Here is a 22090-nt window from a genome sequence, read left to right on the forward strand (position 1 = left end):
ATCTATAGAGCACCTACTGTGTGTCAGAGGCTTTGTCTGTGTTTTACAAATTTTAATCCCTGCAATCCTGGAAGAGGGACATTATCCCCACTTACACAGAGGACACAGTGCTGGGGGAGGTTAAAGTACTGCAGAATCATGACTGTAGGATTGTAAAGCCGGGCTGTTTTCCACCATCCAGATAGGCGGCTTTGAGAGGGGATTGTGGGGCACACTCTTGGGTATGGGAAGTGTGGGGGGTGGGGTTTAGTGCTGACTGAAAGCCCCTTCCCCACTGCGGAGGCCCTTTCTCTGCCTTAGAACCTACCTTTCCCCGGTAGGGGGCGTAGGAAGGCACAAGTCATACCCCCTCCTCTCTGTTTTGGATCCTGAGGGTTGGAGAGAAAGAAAGATAAGGGGCCTGGGCCAGATCTCGGTCCTGTCCTGGAAGCTGTGGATACAATCTGTTCACACCATCCCCACCCCCAAATCTGCCCGCTATAGCCCACGAGAGTTTGCAGAACTCAGCGGGCACCCTCCCCCCCATCTCCAGACAGACACTGAAGGAACAAAGTGTAAAAGCCACAGTTCTTATTCTTAATTTGTTTCAATTTGTGGATGGAAGCAAAGAAGTTGCAAGCCATCAACAGAGGAGCTGAGGATGGGAGCCCCGAGAGGGTGGCTGCATATTTGCTTCATATGCCTAGAGACTGGAGAACGCCCGAGGGTCTGGGTGAGCCCAGAAAGGAGGAGGTTGTGTCCTTCCCTTCTTCCTATGCTCTGCCACTTCCTCCCTGTTGCAGTCTGTGCATCTTCCCAGCTTCCCACTCTTTCCCTGGACAATAGGAGGGACAGCCCAGGCGGAGGGACAGCCCAGGCAGAGGGAGTGCTGCCTAGCAATGCCTTTTTTGGAGTCTGAAATGTAGAGTCAGCCAAAAGACCATGACATGGAGTTTTTAATGAAAATGGGGTCCCTCACCTTTTATCTCCCAGCAAGGATAATGCACAGATTCCCTCTGGACAAGATCCCAGCATGGACAGGGGGAGGGGACTCAGGGAAGGAAGCCCATCTTCCTTTTAGGTGGGTCAGGGCCGAGGTATTGTGTCTACCCCATGCCAAGGGATGTGTTGCCTATGGGGCTGTACCAGTGCAGGCCCGACTGCCCTTTGAGGGAGTAGTGTCTGTGGGAAGAGGAAGTGGTTCCCATCTCTAAGTCATTTTGGGGCAGTGCCTTCTTCCTCCTCCTCCTCTGTGGAGTTGGGGCACAGCCAAGGATTGGGCCTCCCAGGGTAGATTGGAGGCCACTCAACCTTTGGCTGTCAGAAATAGAGGTGCCCCCCTCCCCATTTTGACTTCTCGGTTGCTGGAAACCTCAACCAGCATACAGACCAAGGGCCCTCCATGGGCAGGAGTCTTAAAGCACAGTTCTTCCTGTGTGGCCTTGGGCAGGTCACCCAAGCTCTCTCCAAATGTTTCCTCCTCCTTAAAGCAACTTCTGGCTGGACACAGTGGCTCACACCTGTAATCCCAGCATTTTAGGAAGTGAAGGTGGGAGGATTGCTTGAGCATAGGAGTTCGAGACCACCCTTGGGCAACAGCAAAACCCCATCTCTACAGAATATACAAAAATTAGCTGGGCATGCTGGTGTGCGCCTGTAATCCCAGCTACTTGGGAGGCTGAGGCATGAGAATTGCTTGAATCCGGGAGATGGAGGTTGCAGTGGGCCGAGATCACACCACTGCACTCTAGCCTGGGTGACAGAATGAGACTCTGTCTCAAATAAATAAATAAAAATTAAAAAAAAAAAAGCAAAACTTCTAATCTCTCCCTGGCTGGGCGAGTTGCTGTGAGGCCATGGTTGCCCGCTTCCTGCTGAGGCCCTTGGTGAGTTTCACATACCCAGCAAGGCTGTGATAGTGAGGGGCAGGATAGAGCTGGGCACTGTCTTGCGGGATGACACCACTCTGTACTGGGACCCAGTGTCCACCTGGCACTGGGCCTCATGATTTCCTGTTTGTTGTCCCCTCCAGATGGGGTTGGGGAAAGGAGGGGGCCCTGCCTGGCACAAGTGGGGGCCAGTTCAGCCCACACCTGCTGAGGGCTTACTAAATGCAAAGCCCTGAGAAGGAGCTGAGGGAGGGATAAGGCTGAGCAGGATGGGGCCCCAGGCCTGCAGACAGCTGCCACTGGAGGCCCCCAACCCCAGCTGCGGGCCAGAGCCTTCTTTGTTTCCCACTTCTCCCACTGCCCCAGGACACCGTGTTCTGCTCTGACCTGCCCCATGACCTTGCTGTTGCCCAGAACGGGCCTCTTGCCCTAACTTCTCTCCAGCTCCGGAAATCCTATCTATCCTTCAAGGAACATCTTGAATACCGCCTCTTCCCAGAAATCTTCACAGATGTTCCCCCTTCCTTGCCACACTCTGCCTCCCTACTTAGAATGCTTCTGCGTCCTTATTTATTTTTTAACAACACTCATCTCTCTACCATGAAGTTGCTTCTCCCGTTCCTGCCATGAGCTGTAACCATTTGGGACATCTTTTCCTGACCACAAGGTCTTTGATGGCAGGGACAGAGTCTTAAGTCCCTTAGCACCTTGCAGCTGTGAGCACAGGGCCTTGCTCCATCATTGAAAGATCCCGAGGGCATAGAAGCACTCCGTCCTCTTCCCCATTAGTCTCATCCACTGTCAAGATTTGCATACCTGCCCCCAGATCCCAGCGTTCCATCTGCAGCCCTGACTGCACTTCAGGGCCCCACACCCACCTGTCCAGCAGCCCAGTGGACTTCTCTGCTTTGCAGTCTCAGGAACTTCATTGATGCATAAGCCACACAAAGTCTCTTTGCTACCTCTTTTCCCATACCCCCCTACCCCACTCCCGCATGTTGATTGTACCACCTTTAAAATATCTATTGAATCCACCTTCCTCTGTCCATCAGCACTTCTAGTTTCCTAGGCCAAGTCGCCCTTGTCTGCTGCCTGGACTTCTGCAGTAGCTTTTACCTGGTCTCTCTTGCCCTCCTATAATCCATTCTTCACACAACTGCTGGAAAGATCTTTTCACACTGTAAATCTGATCTTACCTTTCCTTTGCTTGGAACCTTTCTATGGCTTTTCCTTGCATTTAGGATAAAATCCAAAAGCCTTACTGAGGCCTATAAGCCCCCCTGGTCTGGCCTGAGCCCACCTCTGCAGCCTGATCTTATGTACCTTTTCCTTTTGAATTTTATGCTCCATCATCCTAGCCTTCTGCCAGTTCCTTCGTGAACGCACCAACTTCTGTAACCCCAAGGCCTTTGCACAGACTCACCCTTTAACTGGAACTACACTCCTTTCTATTCTTTGCCCGATTAACTTATAAACTTTCTCTTACGGTAGGTCTGTTTTATTTGAGTTCTTCCCTAATTTAGTTCAACCTAAATTAGGTACCTATGTTAATTCTCCAGAGCATAATACCATTTATCTCAGTTTGCAATTGTGTGTGTATATAGTGATTATTTGCCTAATGGCTGTTGCTCCCTAAGGTCTACAAGGGCACGTTCCCCAGGGTGTCCACATGGAAAGTGCTCAGAAAAATACCTTGAATCAGCCTAGCTTGGTAAGAACATGGGCTTTGGCAGCAGGAAGTTCAAATACCTGCTCTACTCTTTATTATTAGTAATGTGATCTTGGACAACCCACATAGCCTTGCTAAGACCTGTTTTATTTGTAAAACTTATCTCTTGGAGTTGCTGTGAGGATAAAATGACAACATATATAAAGAGCCAGGCTTCTTCTAGAAGAATATCCTTGGGTAGCATGTACATTTCCACCCTTCCTTTTAGAGAGTGGGGGTAATAGGATACCCGCTCCTCCAGGGGTATCCCCTCTTTCTAGGGACCTGCCCAGGCTAGGTCTTTCTTCCAGTGGAACGTGCATCCCGAGGGTTTCCAGGATGAAGCAGTCAACTGGAAGGCGACAGCTCCTCCTTTTCTCTCTCCAGAGCTGGACAGTGCACCAGGGGCCGATACTGGTTCCCCAGCTGGGAGACACCCTGGGCGGGGCTTTGCTCGCCGGAAGCACGCAGAGCGTGGGGAGGACAGCCCTCTCCGCTTGTGTTTGTGCCAACAGCACCCGCGCTGCCGCGTCGGGTTCCGGCGGCCGTAGTCACACATGATGTCACAGACAATGACACAAGCCGGTGTCTCATTCCGACACAGCGTCTGAGCTGCACAATGTCACACCCGGGTGCCAAACACTTGGCCCCGCGCGCCCCGGCCCTACGCCTCCCGCCGCCGCTCTCCACGTCTCCGGGGGAGGTGGCCCGGTCCGGCCGGGCAGGGGGCTGGCGGGCGAGCCCCGCGGGCGGGCTGGCGAGCGGGTGATGTCACGGGCAGCGGTGGGTGGGTCACTCGGAGGTGAGGCGCCGCCAGGCGAGTTCAGCGAGAGTTCAGCCGCATTGCATTAGGCAAATGAGGCCCGGCTTGGGTGGGGGTGTGCGTTAAGGGGAGGACACCGGGACCACCCCCCTCTTCCCCGCCCCACCACCTCCTCCACCACGGCATCGCTCGGCCAGGGACTGACCAAACCTTGGGGGAGCCTGGGAGCCGGAACTGGGACAAGGGAAGACGCCCGTCTCTCTTCCGTCCTTGTCCCCCCCGCAGCCCCCTCCTCTCCCTGTACTCGGCCTCCCTCTGTACTCTGTGTACTCCTCTGGTACCTTTCCTCCTTCTTCTCTCCTCTCCTCCCCCTTCCCAGGCTGCCCCTACTCGCCCGTCCACATGCCGCCTCTCCCTCTAGGTTCCCTGCGTTTCTCCCACTGCAGCCGGACCCGCTGGGAATGGGTTAAGCCAGGGGCGGTGCCTGGACGGGGCGGGGCGGAGGCAAGGGGGTGGTACCCGGAGGGGAGGGGGCGCGTAGAGCTGGGGTGGGGGGGCCGTGGCGCGCACCACCGGAGACCGAGCGAGCCGCCGGCTGCCCCTGGCCTGGAAGAGGTGGAACCGCGCAGGATCCCCACCCCCACCCGGAATCCTCGCCACGGAGAATCCCTGGAGAAGCCCCGGATCCCCGGCGGGGAGGAGGAAGTGCTCGTTGACCCCCGCCCCGCGCTGATCCCGCCCCCGGCCTGCGGACTTGGGGAGCTGCGGTACTCTGCCTCGGACGCCACGAGACTCTAGACGGGAGTCCCCTCGAGGTGAAGCCGCTAAGTTCCCGGGCCCCGCCAGGCTTCTCTGGGAGAGCCGAGGGACCCCCGCTCCCAGCACACACAACTTCCCAGCTTTTCACCGGGACTGGCGGAGCGGCCGGCGGACTTAGACGCGGGGACTTAAGGGCAGGGGGCGCCCCCCTGCCTGGGTCACCAGTCGGGGCGAGGGGACGTCTCCTCGCCCCCAGCTGCTCTGCTCGGATGGCGCCGCCGGCTGAGTGACGGGGGCGGCGCACAGGACTTCCCAGCTCGGACCTCTTGCCTTCGAGGGGGAAGATGTACGAGAGTGTAGAAGTGGGGGGTCCCACCCCTAACCCCTTCCTAGTGGTGGATTTTTATAACCAGAACCGGGCCTGTTTGCTCCCAGAGAAGGGGCTCCCCGCCCCGGGTCCGTACTCCACCCCGCTCCGGACTCCGCTTTGGAATGGCTCAAACCACTGTACGTACCGGCCTCTCCCTCTGCTGTTGTAGGGGGTGGGAGTGGGCGGTAGGGCTTCCACTACTACTCGGGCGTGAGAGTCCCGGGGTGCAGTGGAGGTCTTGTCTCTACCTTTCACTTAATCCATGTTGCCCTTGCTGGACAACTGAACCCTGCCCCCAGCACTCCCCTCCCCAGTAACCCTGAGTGCAATTTCTGTTAGATTAGGGCTGAGAAACTTTGAGGGTTCCTTCTTTCAAGAAACATTCCTTCATCTCTTGTTTCACTTCTTCCGGGAGAAATGAAGCCCAAGCCCCTTGCCCCCAGTTTATATCTTCTTGCCTGGAATCCAGTAGCTTCACAGCAGGCTGGAGGGTGGGGTAAAGGTCCTGCCTGTGTGGGTTTGTCTGCTCCCCGGGGAGGGGCTGCCTCCCCAGATCCCACACTTGCCAAAGCCCGAGAGAGAGCCCCTTCCTGAGCGACAGCTGCTGCCCCCAGCCCTTGCTCTTGCGTCATTAGAGTGGGTGTCAGGGGAGCCCTCGATATCTTTGGTATTGACAGTGGGGTGTGGCAGAAAGGGGCAACTTCATCAGACACCCGTCTGCCACCCAAACCTTCCATCTTGGCAAGGGGCACTGGGTCCTTGTGGGAGTGTTGTCCTGGCCCCAGACACTTGGCTGTCATCTTTGAGGCTTTCATCCCCAGGAGTGGAGGGGAGAAGCTGCTCTGGTGAGAAGAATCCTTCTCCCCCTAATCCTAATCCGGTTTGTTCTCTGGGGGATGAGTTTGTTTTTGTGGGTCTGGGGCTGCTCTGGAAATGAGGACTGCATCCCTTCCCAGCTCTGCCACCAAGTCCTTTTGTTACCCTGACTTCACTTGGGGATAGGGCCAGGTCCTGGGCTGTCCCTTCCTAAGAGGGGCACTGATGAGAATCCTAGCATCCTGGCAGCCTGGTCACCTGCTCTTCTTGTTGCCCCCTGCCTGGGTGCAAGCTCCTCTGGGAGGAAGGGCTCTGTGCACACGCAGGAGCTCGGCGCACCAGGGTGTACACCTGGGCATTTTCCTGCACAGCTGTGAGGCAGTGTACACTGGGTGGGCGGGAGCAGGCGCAAGGTGGGTTATTGTTAGATGGCTCAGGTTTCTTCCCCTACTGGGCTTTGGGCTCTTCACTGGAGGGGAAGCTCTTCCCTGGAGGATCTCCCACCTTCCCAGACCTGCTGCCTCCCTCCTGCCTGCCAGGGAGGAGGGCTGGAGTGGGTCTCGAGGGGGCCTGGCAGATTGGAGAAGGTTGAAGGGCAAAGGACTTGCCCCATCTGAAGCCCCTCTTGCTGGGAGAAGAGAGACCTGAGATGGACAGACAGCCCACCTCTGCCCTCCCAGAGCCACCTCGGTCCCAGCTTTTCCTATTGTCCTGCCCCCGACCTTTGCCTCCAGGGCTGAATCTGCTGTGTGGCTGTAGACACAGGAGGGAGGGTATCGACAGACCGTTGACTTTGGAGGAAGAGAGAGTGAGAGGATGACTCTAGGACCCTTTTTCTCATTCTCCCAGTGCTGGAGCAAGACCCCCCTCGCCTAGGGGGATAGTTGGGGCAGGGCTGCCAGAGTCACCCCTTCCACTGCCTTGGCCACCTTCTCCAGAGGGCTGGAGAGAAGCTGGGATCTGAGACCTTGGGCTCCAGCCCTTGTCTCTTCAGAGCCCATGGGAACAGCTCAGCTCTTCCTGGCCCAGAACTGGAGGGGGAGGAGGATCACAGAGAGTAGGACAGGCAGTGTACTGGTGAGCCTTGCTTCCCCTATACCACTGGACATGGGGAAGTGGAGACCTGTCCCCACACCCGTGCTGGGGTGGGGTAGTAGACCTAGAGACCTGGGCTCCCAGTTCCCATAGTCTGAGCGTGGGTGTGCATGTAAGTCAGTGAGGTCTCAGTGGACTCAGGTCCTGAGGCTGTGGGGCTGGCAGTGATGGGGGTCTGGGGGCTTGCCTTGAAGCACAGGAAGGACCTGGAGTCTGAGGGTGGCAACTAGACTCCATCTAGAATATGTGGGGCCAACGCCCCCACCTTGGAAAGGACCCCTTGGGTGTGTGGAAGCCCTCTGGTGACTGGAGCCGCCTCCAGCCCCCTCTTGGGGAATGCTCCACTCCCCCTTCACTTCCACTGAAGGTGGGAAGAGCAGGTTGGCTGTGGGAGGAGGTGGCCTCCTGGGTTCTGCAGGGCCCTAGGGACCTTGCCTCCCTCCCCAGAGCCCCCATTTCGGTGCATTAGAGGACAAGGGGGGTGTACAGGATGTGGCTCCCCATCTGTCTCCCACCAATCTCCGCCACTCACACCTCCGCCCGCTCCCAGACGTCCAAGAATGTGAAGCACGTGGATGCCCGTAGTTGGGGGAGGGGGAGATGCTTATCAGGCGGCCGCTGGGCTAGGGGCCTTCTTCCGCTGCTGCGGTACAACCAGAGCTACCCCCGCCTCTCCCTGGGAGGAGGAAGGGCGGTACAGAGGGCCCTACGCCCCCTCCCCAACCGTCCCCAGGGGCTGCGAGGGGAGCTGCGGAGGAGCGGGCGCCAGCTGGATTGGGAGGGGAGCCGCTGGCCGGGGGCCCGGCTGATTTCCTGCTGATCTCCTCCAGGAAACCGGCCCCTTGTGCGGGCCTGCGAACGGCTCGGGGGCGTGGGGAATCCGGAGTGGAGCGCTCTGCGCCGCCCGCCCTACCAGAATGGGGAGCGAGGGAGGGGCACCCTGGCAGCGTCGGCGGGAGGGGACGCCTGGCTTCCTGGGTCAGTTCCAGTCCTCTGTGGGGCGCTGGAACTTTGAGCTGAGAAGGTGTGGTTCTCTAGCCTGAGTCCTTCTGCAGGAAGAGGAGAGATTGGTGGGCTGGGCCTCTGGGGAGGGAGGTCAGCAGGGAGGGGCCAGGCCCGGGCAATCCCTCCCACACCTGTGTGTGCAGGGAGTTATGGCTGTGTCCTACCTCTTGCAGAGGTTGTGAGGATTCCGGAGTCCCCCACACCTCCGCCTTGATCCTTGTACCTCACCTCCTTGGGTTGCTGGCTGGAGGCCTGGGGAGGTGTGGCCTCGAGCTCTGGGCTCAAAGGGCAGAGCAGGGAAACCTCAGAGCTGGGTTACCTGGGTGACAGGTGGGGATGTGCTGGAGGGTAGGGGGCAGGCTTGTTACAGCCTCCAAGGCAGCCAAGCTGCCATTGGGTAGGCTAAAAGGAGGCCTTGCTTAGCCTAAACTGTAGTCCTCGCCTCTGGTCATCTCTCCCATTCTGCCAAAAAATGATTTTAAAAAGCACATTCTTTCAGTTCCGTAAACACCCTCTGTTGGGCTTTGCTTTAGCTCCACGTTTTTATGGGTCTTTACCCTCTGGTCTGTCCCAGGCCTTGGAGCTGTTTACTCCTCCTTCTGGTATCCCCCATGACTCCCCATACCCTAGCTCCCCTCCTGACACCCCACTCTGTGCCCCAAACCTCCCTCAGTCCTTTCTCCCTTTCCAGTCTGTTTCATTTTAGAAGTGGGGCCTTGGGAGAGGCGGGGCCCAGGGCGAACGGTGGATTAGGAGGGGTGGGGAGGTCGGTGCCTTCTTCCTCTGCTGGTCGGAGTGCTCAGCGAGATTCTAGACCATGGTCCCCCCAGCCTTCCACATACCCCCTTGCCCTTGATCCCCCTCCCCCCGCCAGTCTGGATTGTCTATTGTTACTGCTTTTACGTCTTGGAAAAAGTTAGCACAACAAAGGGCTCCTTTGTGGCTCACCCCTTCTGCCTCCTGGCCTCACCCAGGCCCCCCAACCCCACCCCCCCCCAGCAGCTGTTCTCAGGCCTCTCAGCCTGTCTGATTTGCTTGTCTGGCCTGGGGAGAATGAGGTGGGAGAAAACCAGGCCAGGGCAGTTGGTGTTGGGGTGAGGAGCAGACGGGGGTGGGGGGCGGGCAGGGGGAGACGGGGGAGGTCAGGAGAGAATCTACTGGGCTGGGGGCAGTGTGGGCATCAACTGTCCCATTGCCGCAGGCTGGTCTGGGGCAGGGAAGGGGATGAGGGGCCATAGCAGTGCTGGTCAGCCAGGCTGGCCAGGAAGTGGTGCCCAGGTACTACTAAGAGCCAGGAAAGCCCTGCCGAGGTTGTTGGCCTAGTTCCCTGTCATCAACCGCCTAGTAGCTCCCCCTGTGTCTGCAGGTAAGGGCAGAGGGTGGTAGCACAGAGTCAGCCCCTGGTGTTCCCATGCTTCCTTCCCCTGTGCCCCAACTTTAGGGCCATGTGATTTGGGGTCATGTGACTCATGTCTGTAAGGTGCCTGGGCCAGGCGCTGTGGGCACCTTTAAATGCCAGCCAGTTTCATGTGCTGGAGTTTGGGGTAGGGCTCGGTAGGACTGTGGAATATGGGAGGAGGCAGGGATCTGTCTACTTGGCGAGGCATCCTCATCCATCCTTGGCCCTGGACAAGTGGACTTGAACGTGGTAGGCCTCAGGACGATGCTGGGTGGCCCCTTGGGAATCTGGGATTGCCTCAGTCATAGTTCTTATCTTGCACCCAACACCTTTAGCTGCCCAGGCTTTGGACACAGATAGCCCCTGCCCAACCCAGCCCTGTTCTGCCTACAGTGATGGGTGGCATGGAGCCAGGCACTGGGGAGGATTTGGCCGGTGAGGGCTGCCCCTGCTGTCTGGGTCACCCCTCCTGGCTGCCCTCTTGGAGCTGAATAACAGAAGGGGAGGGGTACTAACCCGGACATGGTATTGAGGCCAGACAGACAGAGCATTGATGGGAACAGACCCCCTTTGTTATGCCGTCTCTCCCCAGATGGGGGGTACCCAGAATGATGGGATTCTGGGGCCCTGGGGACTCTTCTCCCTGTATTCAGGGTGTCTCCCTGCCTATCTCAGGGAGACACCTCCTGCTCTGCCCAGCATTTGTGACTCTTGTTTGCACCCCCTGCCTTGGGTCCCTGGCCCTGGGATTGTTTGGGTGGAGGAGGGGCTGTGGCTGCTGGCAGAATGGGGTGGAGGGGGGAGCGGAAGCAGAGGGGGCGGGGGAGTGGCCAGCTTTGAATATCCTGTTGACCCCAGTTTCCTCTGCCCCCGGCTTGTGTCCTCTTCCCTCCCTCCTCTTCAAGCCTTAACTCCTTCCTAACTCGGGGGAGAACGGGGCCAGGCCGCCCAGGGGCAAGAGCTTTAGAATCAGGGTGACCCCCACCCCTACTCCCCAAGCACAGTCATGGCACACATACAAATCTGATGGTTTATCATTGTCTCTTTGTGGTTTTGAAGGTGTGGGTCCTAGGAATCCGGAGGAGTGATGGGGCGCTGGAGGCTTCATTGGCAGCCTCCTTCCCTGAGTCTGGCTGGGGAGTCCCAGTTTTCTTAAGACTTGAATCCTGCCAGCAGTGGTGAGGCTGGGAGAGGCTCTTAGGAGGGACTGTGAGGCAGGGTGGAGCTTGGTACTAAGGATGGTGGCCTAGGTCTCTAACTGCCCCTCCCCTCTTCTCTCTCTAGCCATTGAGACCCAGAGCAGCAGTTCTGAAGAGATAGTGCCCAGCCCTCCCTCGCCGCCCCCTCTACCCCGCATCTACAAGCCTTGCTTTGTCTGTCAGGACAAGTCCTCAGGCTACCACTATGGGGTCAGCGCCTGTGAGGGCTGCAAGGTGAGTTGAAGGGGTCATTGGGAAGGACAGCTTGATGAGGTCAGTGGGATATCCCCACTTCCGTGTCCTGGGAGTGTGCAGTTGGGGTGGGGGGTGTCCCTGAAGTTGCTGCTGTTGTTTTTCTGTGGAAGTTGGCAATAAGCAGGGACACCTACCATAGGTCCTGCCCCATAAATGTGCAGGGCTCCCTCAAACCAGAGGTCCCCTCCTGCCTCAGCTCCTTTCCCTTTCTCCATCCTCCAGCTGGCAGGGCGTATGCCTGCTCTGCCACCGCTGCCCAGGTTGCCATGGTGAGCTGGCTGCCGACTGGCTCTTGGCTGGGGACCCAGGAGGCCTCCCTCGGCGGCCCTGCCTGAACCTCACCATGGCAGCCTGGCAGGAGGCAGTTAGGAGCAGGCACCATGCCTTGGCTTCCCCTTCAGGTGCCCGGGCTGTGGGCTCCCCGGTGTCTGGCTGAATTTCCCCACCCTCACGTTAGGTGCCAGGGTGCAGGTGTACCCGGTCCTTAGCAGCCCTGTGCCCAGCTTCTCCTCCTTTCCCCGGGGCCTGAGCCTCTGTGTGCATTTCTTCCTCCAGATATTGGGGCTCAGAATCTGCACAGGTTTGGGCCTTGCAGCTCTGGGCTGCTCTTCAGCCTGGAGTAGCTATCCCCAGGTGTGGGACAGAGGTCAAGGGCAAAGCGCAAGGCCTTAGGCTGTGTGTCTGCCTGTCCTGTCTGGTTGTTCCTGGTCTCTTCTTCATCTGTCCGCCTGTCTCTCTGGTCACCCTGTATGTGGAGCCCCTGGCCAGCCTGGGTTTGTCTGTGATGGGCCGGCGCACACCTGTCTCGGTGAACTCGCATCTTTCTGCCTTGCTCCTGAGTGCATGTGTGTGTTCGCCTCCATTTCTCTGGCCAGCCCGTGTATCTGACTCCTGGCCTCTTCGGGCTTGTCTTCTCTTCCTGTGTTCTGAGTTCAGGGCTGTGGGTTCCAGATTCCTGGCTGTTTCCCAGTTAGCCCCATGTCTTCCTCTTTCTGACTCACCAGCAGCCCTGAGGTCCTTTCCCTGGAAGGGAGGAGTCAGATGTGTGCTGTGGGTTGGGGGAAGACTCCTGCCCATCCTGCGGCGTTGAGGCGGGTACTGGGATTCTCCTGAGGAGGATCCTTTTAGGTGAATCATTCTCCCCAGCTTTTCTGGCCTGCTCAGGTAGGCAATGGGCAAAGGCTTGGGGGTAGCAGCTGGCCTGGCCCTCCTCCCCTAGACTGAGACTATAGCCAGGCACTGCTGCCACTGTGGGTGTGGACAACCTGACTCCCTCCCCTCCATACCCAGGGCTTCTTCCGCCGCAGCATCCAGAAGAACATGGTGTACACGTGTCACCGGGACAAGAACTGCATCATCAACAAGGTGACCCGGAACCGCTGCCAGTACTGCCGACTGCAGAAGTGCTTCGAAGTGGGCATGTCCAAGGAGTGTGAGTGCCATGGGGCAAGAGCCGAGTCCCGCCTGAGCTGGGGCCTCAGGTGCTCCTAAAGACCAAGGGAGCAGGGCTCTGTGGATGTGTGTGCACATGCATGAACACGCATGCCGTGGTATGCGGGCTCACGGTTGAGGATGGTTTGTGTGTAGCTGCAAGGACCTGTTTGCGAGTCTGGCTAGCTGTGTGTGCATGGGCAGGTCTGTGCTCCAGGACCGTGTGTGTGTAACCGTTCCTGTTTCTGCGCGTCTGGCTGTGTGTGCATGGGTAGGTCTGTGCTCCAGGACCGTGTGTGTGTAACTGTTCCTGTTTCTGTGCGTCTGGCTGTGTGTGCTTTTGCGCATGTGTGCATGTGTGTTTGCTCCAGGATGGCTTTCTTCCAGGCCTTGCTTGGCTTTGGGGTGGGGCTCAGAGGCATAGTTAGTCCCTTCTGATTGTGAGTCTTAGGGGAGGGGCTTGAATTCTGAGGGGTGCTTGGCTGGACTTATGTGTGTACGGGGGCGTGGAGGGGCTGGCACAAGGATCCAGAAGCCATTGTCTAGTTAAGCCTGGGATCCAGAGTTGGAAGAAAGAATTGGGACTTCTCAGATCCCAGAGGAAACGGGGTTTCCACTTTGGGCTCAGCTGAGGCCTGATGGAGGGAGGGAAGGAAAGGCTGGACAGGGAGACCCTCTTGTGTTGAATCATGGGTGTTGCCCTGGTGACCGGTGATTGATGATGTCAGAGATAAATGACGCTGACAGACGCCTCCTTGTCTGCGTGGCCGTTGCCATGGAGCCTGAGCCTTGGGGGATGGGATGGGGGAGGGGGCTGCAGGACCCCCAGCCCTTTGTGGGGAGGGTAGTGGGGAGGGGGCACGGGTGAGATGGTTCTGACTGTTGGACGAAGAGCCCCGGACAGGAAAGGAGGGGACTGGAGTGTCCTGCCACAGGAGGCTGGGGGTGCCTTGTCCTGAGCCCAGGAAGTGATGGGTCCTGCTGCAAGAGTGGGTGACAACTCGAGACTCACAAGCCTGGAACCCTTCGCTTAAGGGCTGTCACCTCCTCTTCCCTCTGTTTGTGCCACCTTCTGCTCTTTTCATGGCAGAAGGACCAGGGTGGGGACCCCGTCTCCCTCCCACCAACTCCCCTTCTCCCTCCCACCGCCAACTCCCCCTCTCCTGGCTGCTCTGTGCCCCGGAGCTGAGCAGCTGCCATTTCAATAGAATTAAAGCTTCCGAATGATAAACGTCTTGTCACAGCTGCAATTTTCTCTTCCCAAATTATCCCCCCACTCTCCCTCTCCCTCTCCCTTCTCTCCCCTGCACTTTATTGAATTTGCAGAATCGACATGAGTGATCTCCAAATTATGCCAGCTACCCCCTCCTCGCTACCCCCTCCCTGAGCCCCTCCCCCACCCTCCCTTCCTCCCGCGTCAGCAGCCACCACCACCAGCCCTGTGAGTGATTGTGTGTCTGGGATAATCGGCTGGTAACGACCCCATCGCTTCTTTAAAGCCGAGTGGTGTGTGCGGCTCAGCGCCCCTGGTGATTTGTCAGCTCCCCAGCTAATGGGCCAAGAGATTCTCCCTGCCGGGCCCCCCACTCTCAGGCTGGGGAGCCCTACTCCCCACTTGCCCCAGGAGCTGCTCAGAGCCAGTCCCAAGGGACCCCCAGGGAGACTGCAGCTGGGAGGGCTGGGTGAGTGGAGGTGGGAGAAGGACCTTCCTGGGGAAAGAGGAGGCAGAGCACCGAGGAGGGAGACACCGGCGCCTGGAGTGTGAGCTGGAGTAGACGCGTGGGGGACAGCACTTGGCTGGCTGCGGGGGTGTGTGTGTAGGGCCACAGCTGTGCTCACAGGGCTTCTGGGGCCGAACTTGCTGTGTGGGTTGGATGGGCATGGGGGGCTGGAGTGCGTGGCGATGCCTTGCCTGCCTGTGAATGCGTGCTGTGTGCGTGTGCTTACAAGCCGGGGTGACCTCCTCAGCAGCTGGCGGCGCTCTGTCAGGCTGGGGGTGGACGAGGCCCTGAGCAGCCTGCAGCTGCCCTCTAACCCCCTCTGCCCTCCACAGCTGTGAGAAATGACCGAAACAAGAAGAAGAAGGAGGTGCCCAAGCCCGAGTGCTCCGAGAGCTACACGCTGACGCCGGAGGTGGGGGAGCTCATTGAGAAGGTGCGCAAAGCGCACCAGGAAACCTTCCCTGCCCTCTGCCAGCTGGGCAAATACACTACGGTATGGCTTTCCCCTGGCCTGCAGGGAGGGATGTGCCCTGGGCCGCAGGGCCAGGACGGGCCCCTCTCAGACACCCCTTCTTGTGCCAGGCATTTCCTCCTCCCCCCTGGCTGGATCTCTTCGCCCTTCCCTTTCCCTCTCTTCTCCCTCCCGCTGCTGCCTCTTCCTAAGGAGCTCCCAGGAAGTGAAGGCTAGGTAGAGGGCAGGCCTGTGGGGGCTGGAGCCAGGCCGAGAAGGGGTGCCATAGAGAAGAAGGCCCTCACTCTCCCTCCTCCCCCAGAACAACAGCTCAGAACAACGTGTCTCTCTGGACATTGACCTCTGGGACAAGTTCAGTGAACTCTCCACCAAGTGCATCATTAAGACTGTGGAGTTCGCCAAGCAGCTGCCCGGCTTCACCACCCTCACCATCGCCGACCAGATCACCCTCCTCAAGGCTGCCTGCCTGGACATCCTGGTGAGGGTCTGCACTCTGTCCCCCAGGCACTGCCCCTGTGTCCTGGGTAGATGGCCTTCCAGCCAGACAGCCACCATCCTACATGCGTGTCTGCAGTCAGCCTGTCCAAATGCCCACTGTCCAAATGTCAGCCATTCCTCTCCCCACGTGTCCACCTGTCCACTCATCTCCCCGTCCACTCAGCCACCTAGCAGCCAGATGTGCAGGAGCTCACCTGTTCACCCACACACATATCCATCCATCCATCCATCTATCCATCCATCCAGTTAGCCAGCAATAAAGATTCACCTAGGAGCCAGGCGCAGTGGCTCATACCTGTAATCCTAGCACTTTGGGAGACCAAGTGAGGCAGGAGGATCGCTTGAGGCTGGAAGTTCAAGACCACCCTGGGCAACATAGTGAGACCTTGTTTCTGCAAAAAATTAGAAAGATTCACCTAGGATCCTCTGGCCAGTGTTCGAACTGGGTGTCAGGAACCCAGCGGTGAACGCGCCACCATCCCCACTCTTGAAAACCTTCCATGTGAGGCAAGAGATAAGTCAACAGAGGTTGCAAAACTGTGATCAATGCTACCTGGAGATGGGGGGAGGGCTCATGACTGCTTGGACCTGAAGGATGGTGTCTCAGAGGAGGTGACATCTAGGGGTTTGTAGAGGGGGAGGTGAGAGGGTAACCCTAACTCAGGAGCAAGAAGTGAAAGACTTGCTGCTGTGAGGCCGGGCTGAGCTCAGGGGACTGCCGGGCACTCAGTGAGCCCGAGGGTGGACTGGGCTGGAGGCTGGATGCAGGGGGTGGGGGCAGGAAGAGGCAGGGGGAACTGCCAAAGCCTAGGCTGGAGGGAGCGCTCTCCTTCCGGCTCTCCCTGACAAGGGCTCAAGTCCACCTGTTCCCTTTTGGTCACCTCCAGGGTGGGGAACCTGGGATTTGACGAGGCTATCATTTCCTTTTATTTTTTTCTTTTTTGAGACGGAGTTTCACTCTTGTCACCTAGGCTGGAGTGCAGTAGTACGATCTCGGCTCACTGCAGCCTGCCACCGCTGCCTTAAGCGATTCTCCTGCCTCAGCCTCCTGAGTAGCTGGGATTACAGGTGCCTGCCACCACGCCAGGCTAATTTTTGTATTTTTAGTAGAGACGGGGTTTCACCATGTTGGCCAGGCCGGTCTCAAACTCCTGACCTCAGGTGATCCACCTATCTCGGCCTCCCAAAGTGTTGGGATTACAGGTGTGAGCCATGGCGCCTGGCAGACTGTCATTTCCCTGTGGATGCCTCTGAATGTTGAGGCGGGTGATGAGTGGGAGGTTTAGATTGTGCTGCCTGCAGGAGCTCTCATCCCCACGCCCTGGATGCAGGAGGCGCGGTCTGGGTTCCTGCAACATAGTTCAAGCCAATACACGTTTACTGAGCACCTGTTGTGTGCCCCATCCTGGGAACTGTAGGCAGCAGCCCAGTGTTCCTAAATTCTCTGCATGGAGGCAGGATGACCTGGACCTGCACTGTCCAGTACAGTAGCTGCTTGCCACATGTGACTATTTAAATTTAAATTAATTAAAATTAAACTCAATTCAGTTCCTCAATTGCATTAGCCACATTTCAAGTACTCAATAGACGCATGTGGCTGGTGGCTGAGGTATTGGATGGTGCAGACATAGAACCTTTCCATCATTGTAGAAAATTCTATCAGACAGCGTTGCTGTGGCCGCCTGCCAGGTGGTCCTCTGGGAGTGCTGGTGCCGAGTGCTCGGAGTGGGTGGGGTTCAGTCCCTGAACCCGTGCATCCTCTGCACCCAGATCCTCCGGATCTGCACGCGGTACACACCCGAGCAGGACACCATGACCTTCTCGGACGGGCTGACCCTGAACCGGACCCAGATGCACAACGCTGGCTTCGGCCCCCTCACCGACCTGGTCTTTGCCTTCGCCAACCAGCTGCTGCCCCTGGAGATGGATGATGCGGAGACGGGGCTGCTTAGCGCCATCTGCCTCATCTGCGGAGGTGGGCAGGGGCCTGGGTCTGGGGGCTGGGCCTGGGGCAGGAGTGTAGCCCCGGAGTCTTCCAGGGAACTCTTTCAGGCCGCCTCTTGTCAGGCCTCTCTAGAGGGCAGGATCTGGTCTGCAGCTACACAGCAAGGGGGCTGTGTTCGGCCTGGACTCCTGTTCCTGATTTCTGGGCAACACCCCTTCTAGGGAGGTTGAGTGAGGGTTTGAGGGTCGGACCTCCCAGGGTCACTTCCTGGCTGATGCATGAGCCTGAGCAGGTTGCTGAACTTCTCTGGGCCTCCATTTCTGTACAGTGGGGGCAGGAACGGTCTCTAGCTCATGAGGTTGATGGGAGGATTACGGTGGTAACACCCTGTGCAGGTGCCAGAGCGAGCTCCAGTGCATGTTAGTTGCTATTTTATTGTGATTTCTGCCATTTCATCTGGTTTCCAGAATAACAGGTGGGAGTGGGAGCCTGCCTGGGAACCCTCTCCCTGCTTGGGGATGACACTGCCCATTTGGGGTCCCATCCCATGAACTGGGCTCATAGGGAGGGTTTGGGGCACCCCGCTACCCTCAGCCCGTTGCTCCCTTTTAAGGGGCTCTATCCCCTGCAGCAGCAGAGACCTGGTGCCCTGCCCTGTGTGGGGAGGCGCCTGCGAGCTGTCCTCTTCCATGGCCTGGGCAGGCACGCCCCCCGGTGGCCGAGGCCGGGGGTGCAGCTGTGTTCCCAGCTGCTCAGGGGGTGGCTCTGCTTCCTCAGACCGCCAGGACCTGGAGCAGCCTGACCGTGTGGACATGCTGCAGGAGCCGCTGCTGGAGGCGCTAAAGGTCTACGTGCGAAAGCGGAGGCCCAGCCGCCCCCACATGTTCCCCAAGATGCTGATGAAGATCACTGACCTGCGAAGCATCAGCGCCAAGGGTGAGGCTCCCAGACCTGGAGGGGTGCCGGCCCTCAAGGCCTGGCCCAGGCCCCCACATCCAAGCCAGCACCCTGTGTCTTTGTGCCAGGAGAATACGACACCTGTCCCCATCTGTGTCTAGGCCGAGGTCCCCTAGTGACTCCACTGTCCCCTAGTGACCTGCCTGTGTCACTCACCTTGTGGTAGTTCAGATCATGGTTCTGGAACCAGACACATGGGTGTGTGTCCTTGTGCGGGTCACTTAACAGCTCCGAGCTGCAGTGTCCCTTCTGAGGGGCAGGGATAACGATAGTGTTGACGGAGGAGTCAGGATAATCCCTAGCGCACAGCATAGAGGAAGGCAGGACTTGGTGTCCAGCCCAGGCTGGCAGTCTGGCCCTGGAACCAGAGTTCAGGACCACTTTGCCCCATTGCCACCAGCCTCTGGACTTGGGGGCTAAGAGAGCTGGCTCATGTCAAAGAACTGAATCCCAAGAAAGAGCTAGTATCAGTAGTATTGATCTTCCCACCTGGAGCCAGGCTTGCTGGGGCCGGGGGTGGGAGGGCTGGCCCGGTGTGCTGAGCTCTGCCCCTCCTTTCCCGCAGGGGCTGAGCGGGTGATCACGCTGAAGATGGAGATCCCGGGCTCCATGCCGCCTCTCATCCAGGAAATGCTGGAGAACTCAGAGGGCCTGGACACTCTGAGCGGACAGCCGGGGGGCGGGGGGCGGGACGGGGGTGGCCTGGCCCCCCCGCCAGGCAGCTGTAGCCCCAGCCTCAGCCCCAGCTCCAACAGAAGCAGCCCGGCCACCCACTCCCCGTGACCGCCCGCGCCACATGGACACAACCCTCGCCCTCCGCCCCGGCTTTTCTCTGCCTTTCTACCGACCATGTGACCCCTGCCAGCCCTGCCCCCACCTGTCCTCCCGGGCAGCACTGGGGACCTTCCCTGGGGGACCGGGAGGGAGGAGGCAGCAACTCCTTGGACAGAGGCCTGGGCCCTCAGTGGACTGCCTGCTCCCACAGCCTGGGCTGACGTCAGAGGCCGAGGCCGGGAACTGAGTGAGGCCCTGGTCCCGGGTCTCAGGATGGGTCCCCTGGGGGCCTCGTGTTCATCAGGACACCCCTCTGCCCAGCTCACCACATCTTCATCACCAGCAAATGCCAGGACTTGGCTCCCCCATCCTCAGAACTCACAAGCCATTGCTCCCCAGCTGGGGAACCTCAGCCTCCCCCCTGCCTTGGTTGGTGACAGAGGGGGTGGGACAGGGGCGGGGGGGTTCCCCCTGTACATACCCTGCCGTACCAACCCCAGGTATTAATTCTCGCTGGTTTTGTTTTTATTTTAATTTTTTTGGTTTTGATTTTTTTTAATAAGAATTTTCATTTTAAGCACATTTATACTGAAGGAATTTGTGCTGTGTATTGGGGGGAGCTGGATCCAGAGCTGGAGGGGGTGGGTCCGGGGGAGGGAGTGGCTCAGAAGGGGCCCCCACTCTCCTTTCGTGTCCCTGTGCCCCCCAGTTCTCCTCCTCAGCCTTTTCCTCCTCAGTTTTCTCTTTAAAACTGTGAAGTACTAACTTTCCAAGACCTGCCTTCCCCTCCCTCGCGCTGGAGAAGCTGCCAGGCCCTTTCTCCTTCTGCCTGACCACTGGGTGTGGACAGTGTGGGGTGGCCTTGGAAGGATAGGCTCCTGGCCTTGGCAATTGCCTGCACCCACCATGAGCCATGGAGCAGGGGCCGAGCAGGGGCCCCAGGACACGGAGTTTTCACAGACCCAGCTCCTTGGCAGAGCTGCCTCCCGTCAGGGCCCACATCATCCAGGCCTCCCAGCCCCCACTGTGAAGGGGCTGGCCAGGGGCTTGAGCTGCCCCCACCCCCAGCCTCAGCCACCAGCACCCCCACAGGGCCCCGAGACACACCCACACACATGCGTGAGCGCACACACACACACACACACACACACACTGGACAGTAGATGGGCCGACACACACTTGGCCTGAGTTCCTCCATTTCCCTGGCCTGCCCCCCACCTCCCCCCTGTCCCATCCCCGTGCCCCCTCCTTACCCCGCAGGACGGGCCTACAGGGGGTCTCCCCTCACCCCTGCACCCCTGGCTGGGGGAGCCGGCTCTGCCCTAACCTCCACCAGGGGTTGGGGCCCTTCCCCTGGAGCCCGTGGGTGCACCTGTTACTGTTGGGCTTTCCACTGAGATCTACTGGATAAAGAATAAAGTTCTATTTATTCTACACATGCCTCCAGCCTTGCTGCCTCCACCCCCTCTTCTTGGCGTCTGGGCTGGGGGCTCGGAATAGGTTTCCTCATGTACTCTGGGCCTGTGATGGTCAGGAATGAGCACTGGGGCCAAGGGACTGGCCAGGGCACCCTTCCAAGCTGCCTTCTGAGGCTTACCTTGTGCTGGGGTCTTTGGAGATGCTGAGAAGGAGAAGGTCCTGCCCCTTGGGAAGCCCTCAGTCTGGAGATCCCCACTGCCCATGTCAAGGAGCCCCAGTCTGGGAGTGGGAGGGGAGAGGAGGAAAGCTGCCCCCACCTTCAGGGAACCCCCAGTCTGAGGGAGGAAGCCGGACCCACCCCTAGACATTCCTGGTCCTTAGGAAGCCAGAAGCTGGGTCCAGCCTTGACCATCACAGCAGCAATGACAGATGGCACAGGAGCTGGGGTCAGGGACTCATACAAACCTAACAAGAGGCCAGACACAGTGGTTCACGCCTGTAATTCCAGCACTTTGGGAGGCTGTGGGCGGATCACTTGAGGTCAGGAGTTCAAAACCAGCCTGGCCAACATGGTGAAACGCTGTCTCTACTAAAAATACAAAAAAAATTAGCTGGGCGTGGTGGTGGGCGCCTGTAATCCCAGCTATTCGGGAGGCTGAGGCAGAACCTGGGAGGCGGAGGTTGCAGTGAGCCGAGATCGCGCCACTGCACTCCAGCCTGGGCGACACAGCAGGATTCCATCTCAAAAAAGAGAAAGAAAGGGGAGAGAGAGAGAAGAAGAAGAAGAGAAGAGAGAGGAGAGAAAAAAAAGGAAAGAAGAAAAGAAAGAAGAAGAAAGAAAGGAAGGAAGAAGAAAAAGAAGAAAAGAAAGAAACCTAACAAGAACACAGGATTGGGATGGAAGCTTAGGAGCCCAGCCCTCTGCCTCCAAGTGGTGTGGGGGTCTGGAGGGGGTGGGGTAAGGCAAAGGGTTCCTTCTGCTAGGGGTTGCCTGCCATTTCTACGTTAACCACTAGGTGGCGGCAGCGCCTTGCTTGACTCAACGGCCGCGCCAGGCTGGAGGCAACCGTGTGGACCGAGGCGCTTTTCCTCCAGTAAATATTTTCTAACTTCTTTGAGTCTGAAATGATATTTAACATACTGTACCTGTACAAGTGATTTCACAAATCAATATGTTGTCACAACCGTATCATAAAGGATAAACTGAGGGGCAGTGCTATGTGTTTCAATACATTAATGCTTGCCCCTCTTTTGAATGACTACATTTAAATTTAAAAGAAGGTTGGAAGCCATTCTGTACAAGAAGCCCAGGAAGATTAAAGAGCATGGGTGGATGTTGGGATAAAAATCGACATGTTTGATTTATAATAAAACTATGCAAAAAAAGCCCAAACAAACAAAAAGTCCAAAAAAAGCCCAAAACATTACATGTAATGTTTTACATGTAAAATGAGATTTGGGCCCAGGTTTTTCACTTATGCCAATGTCCAGTTGGACATTCTAAAGTTGTGTCTGAGGCCAGGTGCAGTGGCCCACGCCTGTAATCCCAGCACTTTGGGAGGCAGAGGCTGGCGGATCACTTGAGTCCTGGAGTTCAAGACCAGCCTGGGCAACATGATGAAACCCTGTCTCCACA

The 22090-nt window shown here is 57.9% G+C and overlaps 1 protein-coding gene across 3 annotated transcripts in view; it reads left to right on the top strand.

Moving 5' to 3' along the window:
* The window catches only part of LOC105472220 (retinoic acid receptor alpha), a 49171-nt gene extending 28702 nt beyond the window's left edge, over positions 1 to 20469 (top strand). For 2 of the 3 annotated variants that reach the window (XM_011725247.2, XM_011725246.3), the window contains exons 3-9: positions 11068 to 11216; positions 12528 to 12669; positions 14722 to 14882; positions 15163 to 15339; positions 17130 to 17334; positions 18082 to 18240; positions 18827 to 20469. In XM_011725247.2, the coding sequence (XP_011723549.1) occupies positions 11068 to 11216; positions 12528 to 12669; positions 14722 to 14882; positions 15163 to 15339; positions 17130 to 17334; positions 18082 to 18240; positions 18827 to 19044 (1211 nt within the window). In that variant the 3' untranslated portion in view covers positions 19045 to 20469. Of the gene's footprint in view, positions 1 to 4897; positions 5606 to 11067; positions 11217 to 12527; positions 12670 to 14721; positions 14883 to 15162; positions 15340 to 17129; positions 17335 to 18081; positions 18241 to 18826 lie in introns of those variants that run through there. The other variant, XM_011725254.2, reaches the window with a different exon arrangement.
* The last annotated feature ends 1621 nt before the right edge of the window (positions 20470 to 22090 follow it).

Source organism: Macaca nemestrina, chromosome 17 (assembly GCF_043159975.1).
Source record: "Macaca nemestrina isolate mMacNem1 chromosome 17, mMacNem.hap1, whole genome shotgun sequence".
NCBI lineage: Eukaryota > Metazoa > Chordata > Mammalia > Primates > Cercopithecidae > Macaca > Macaca nemestrina.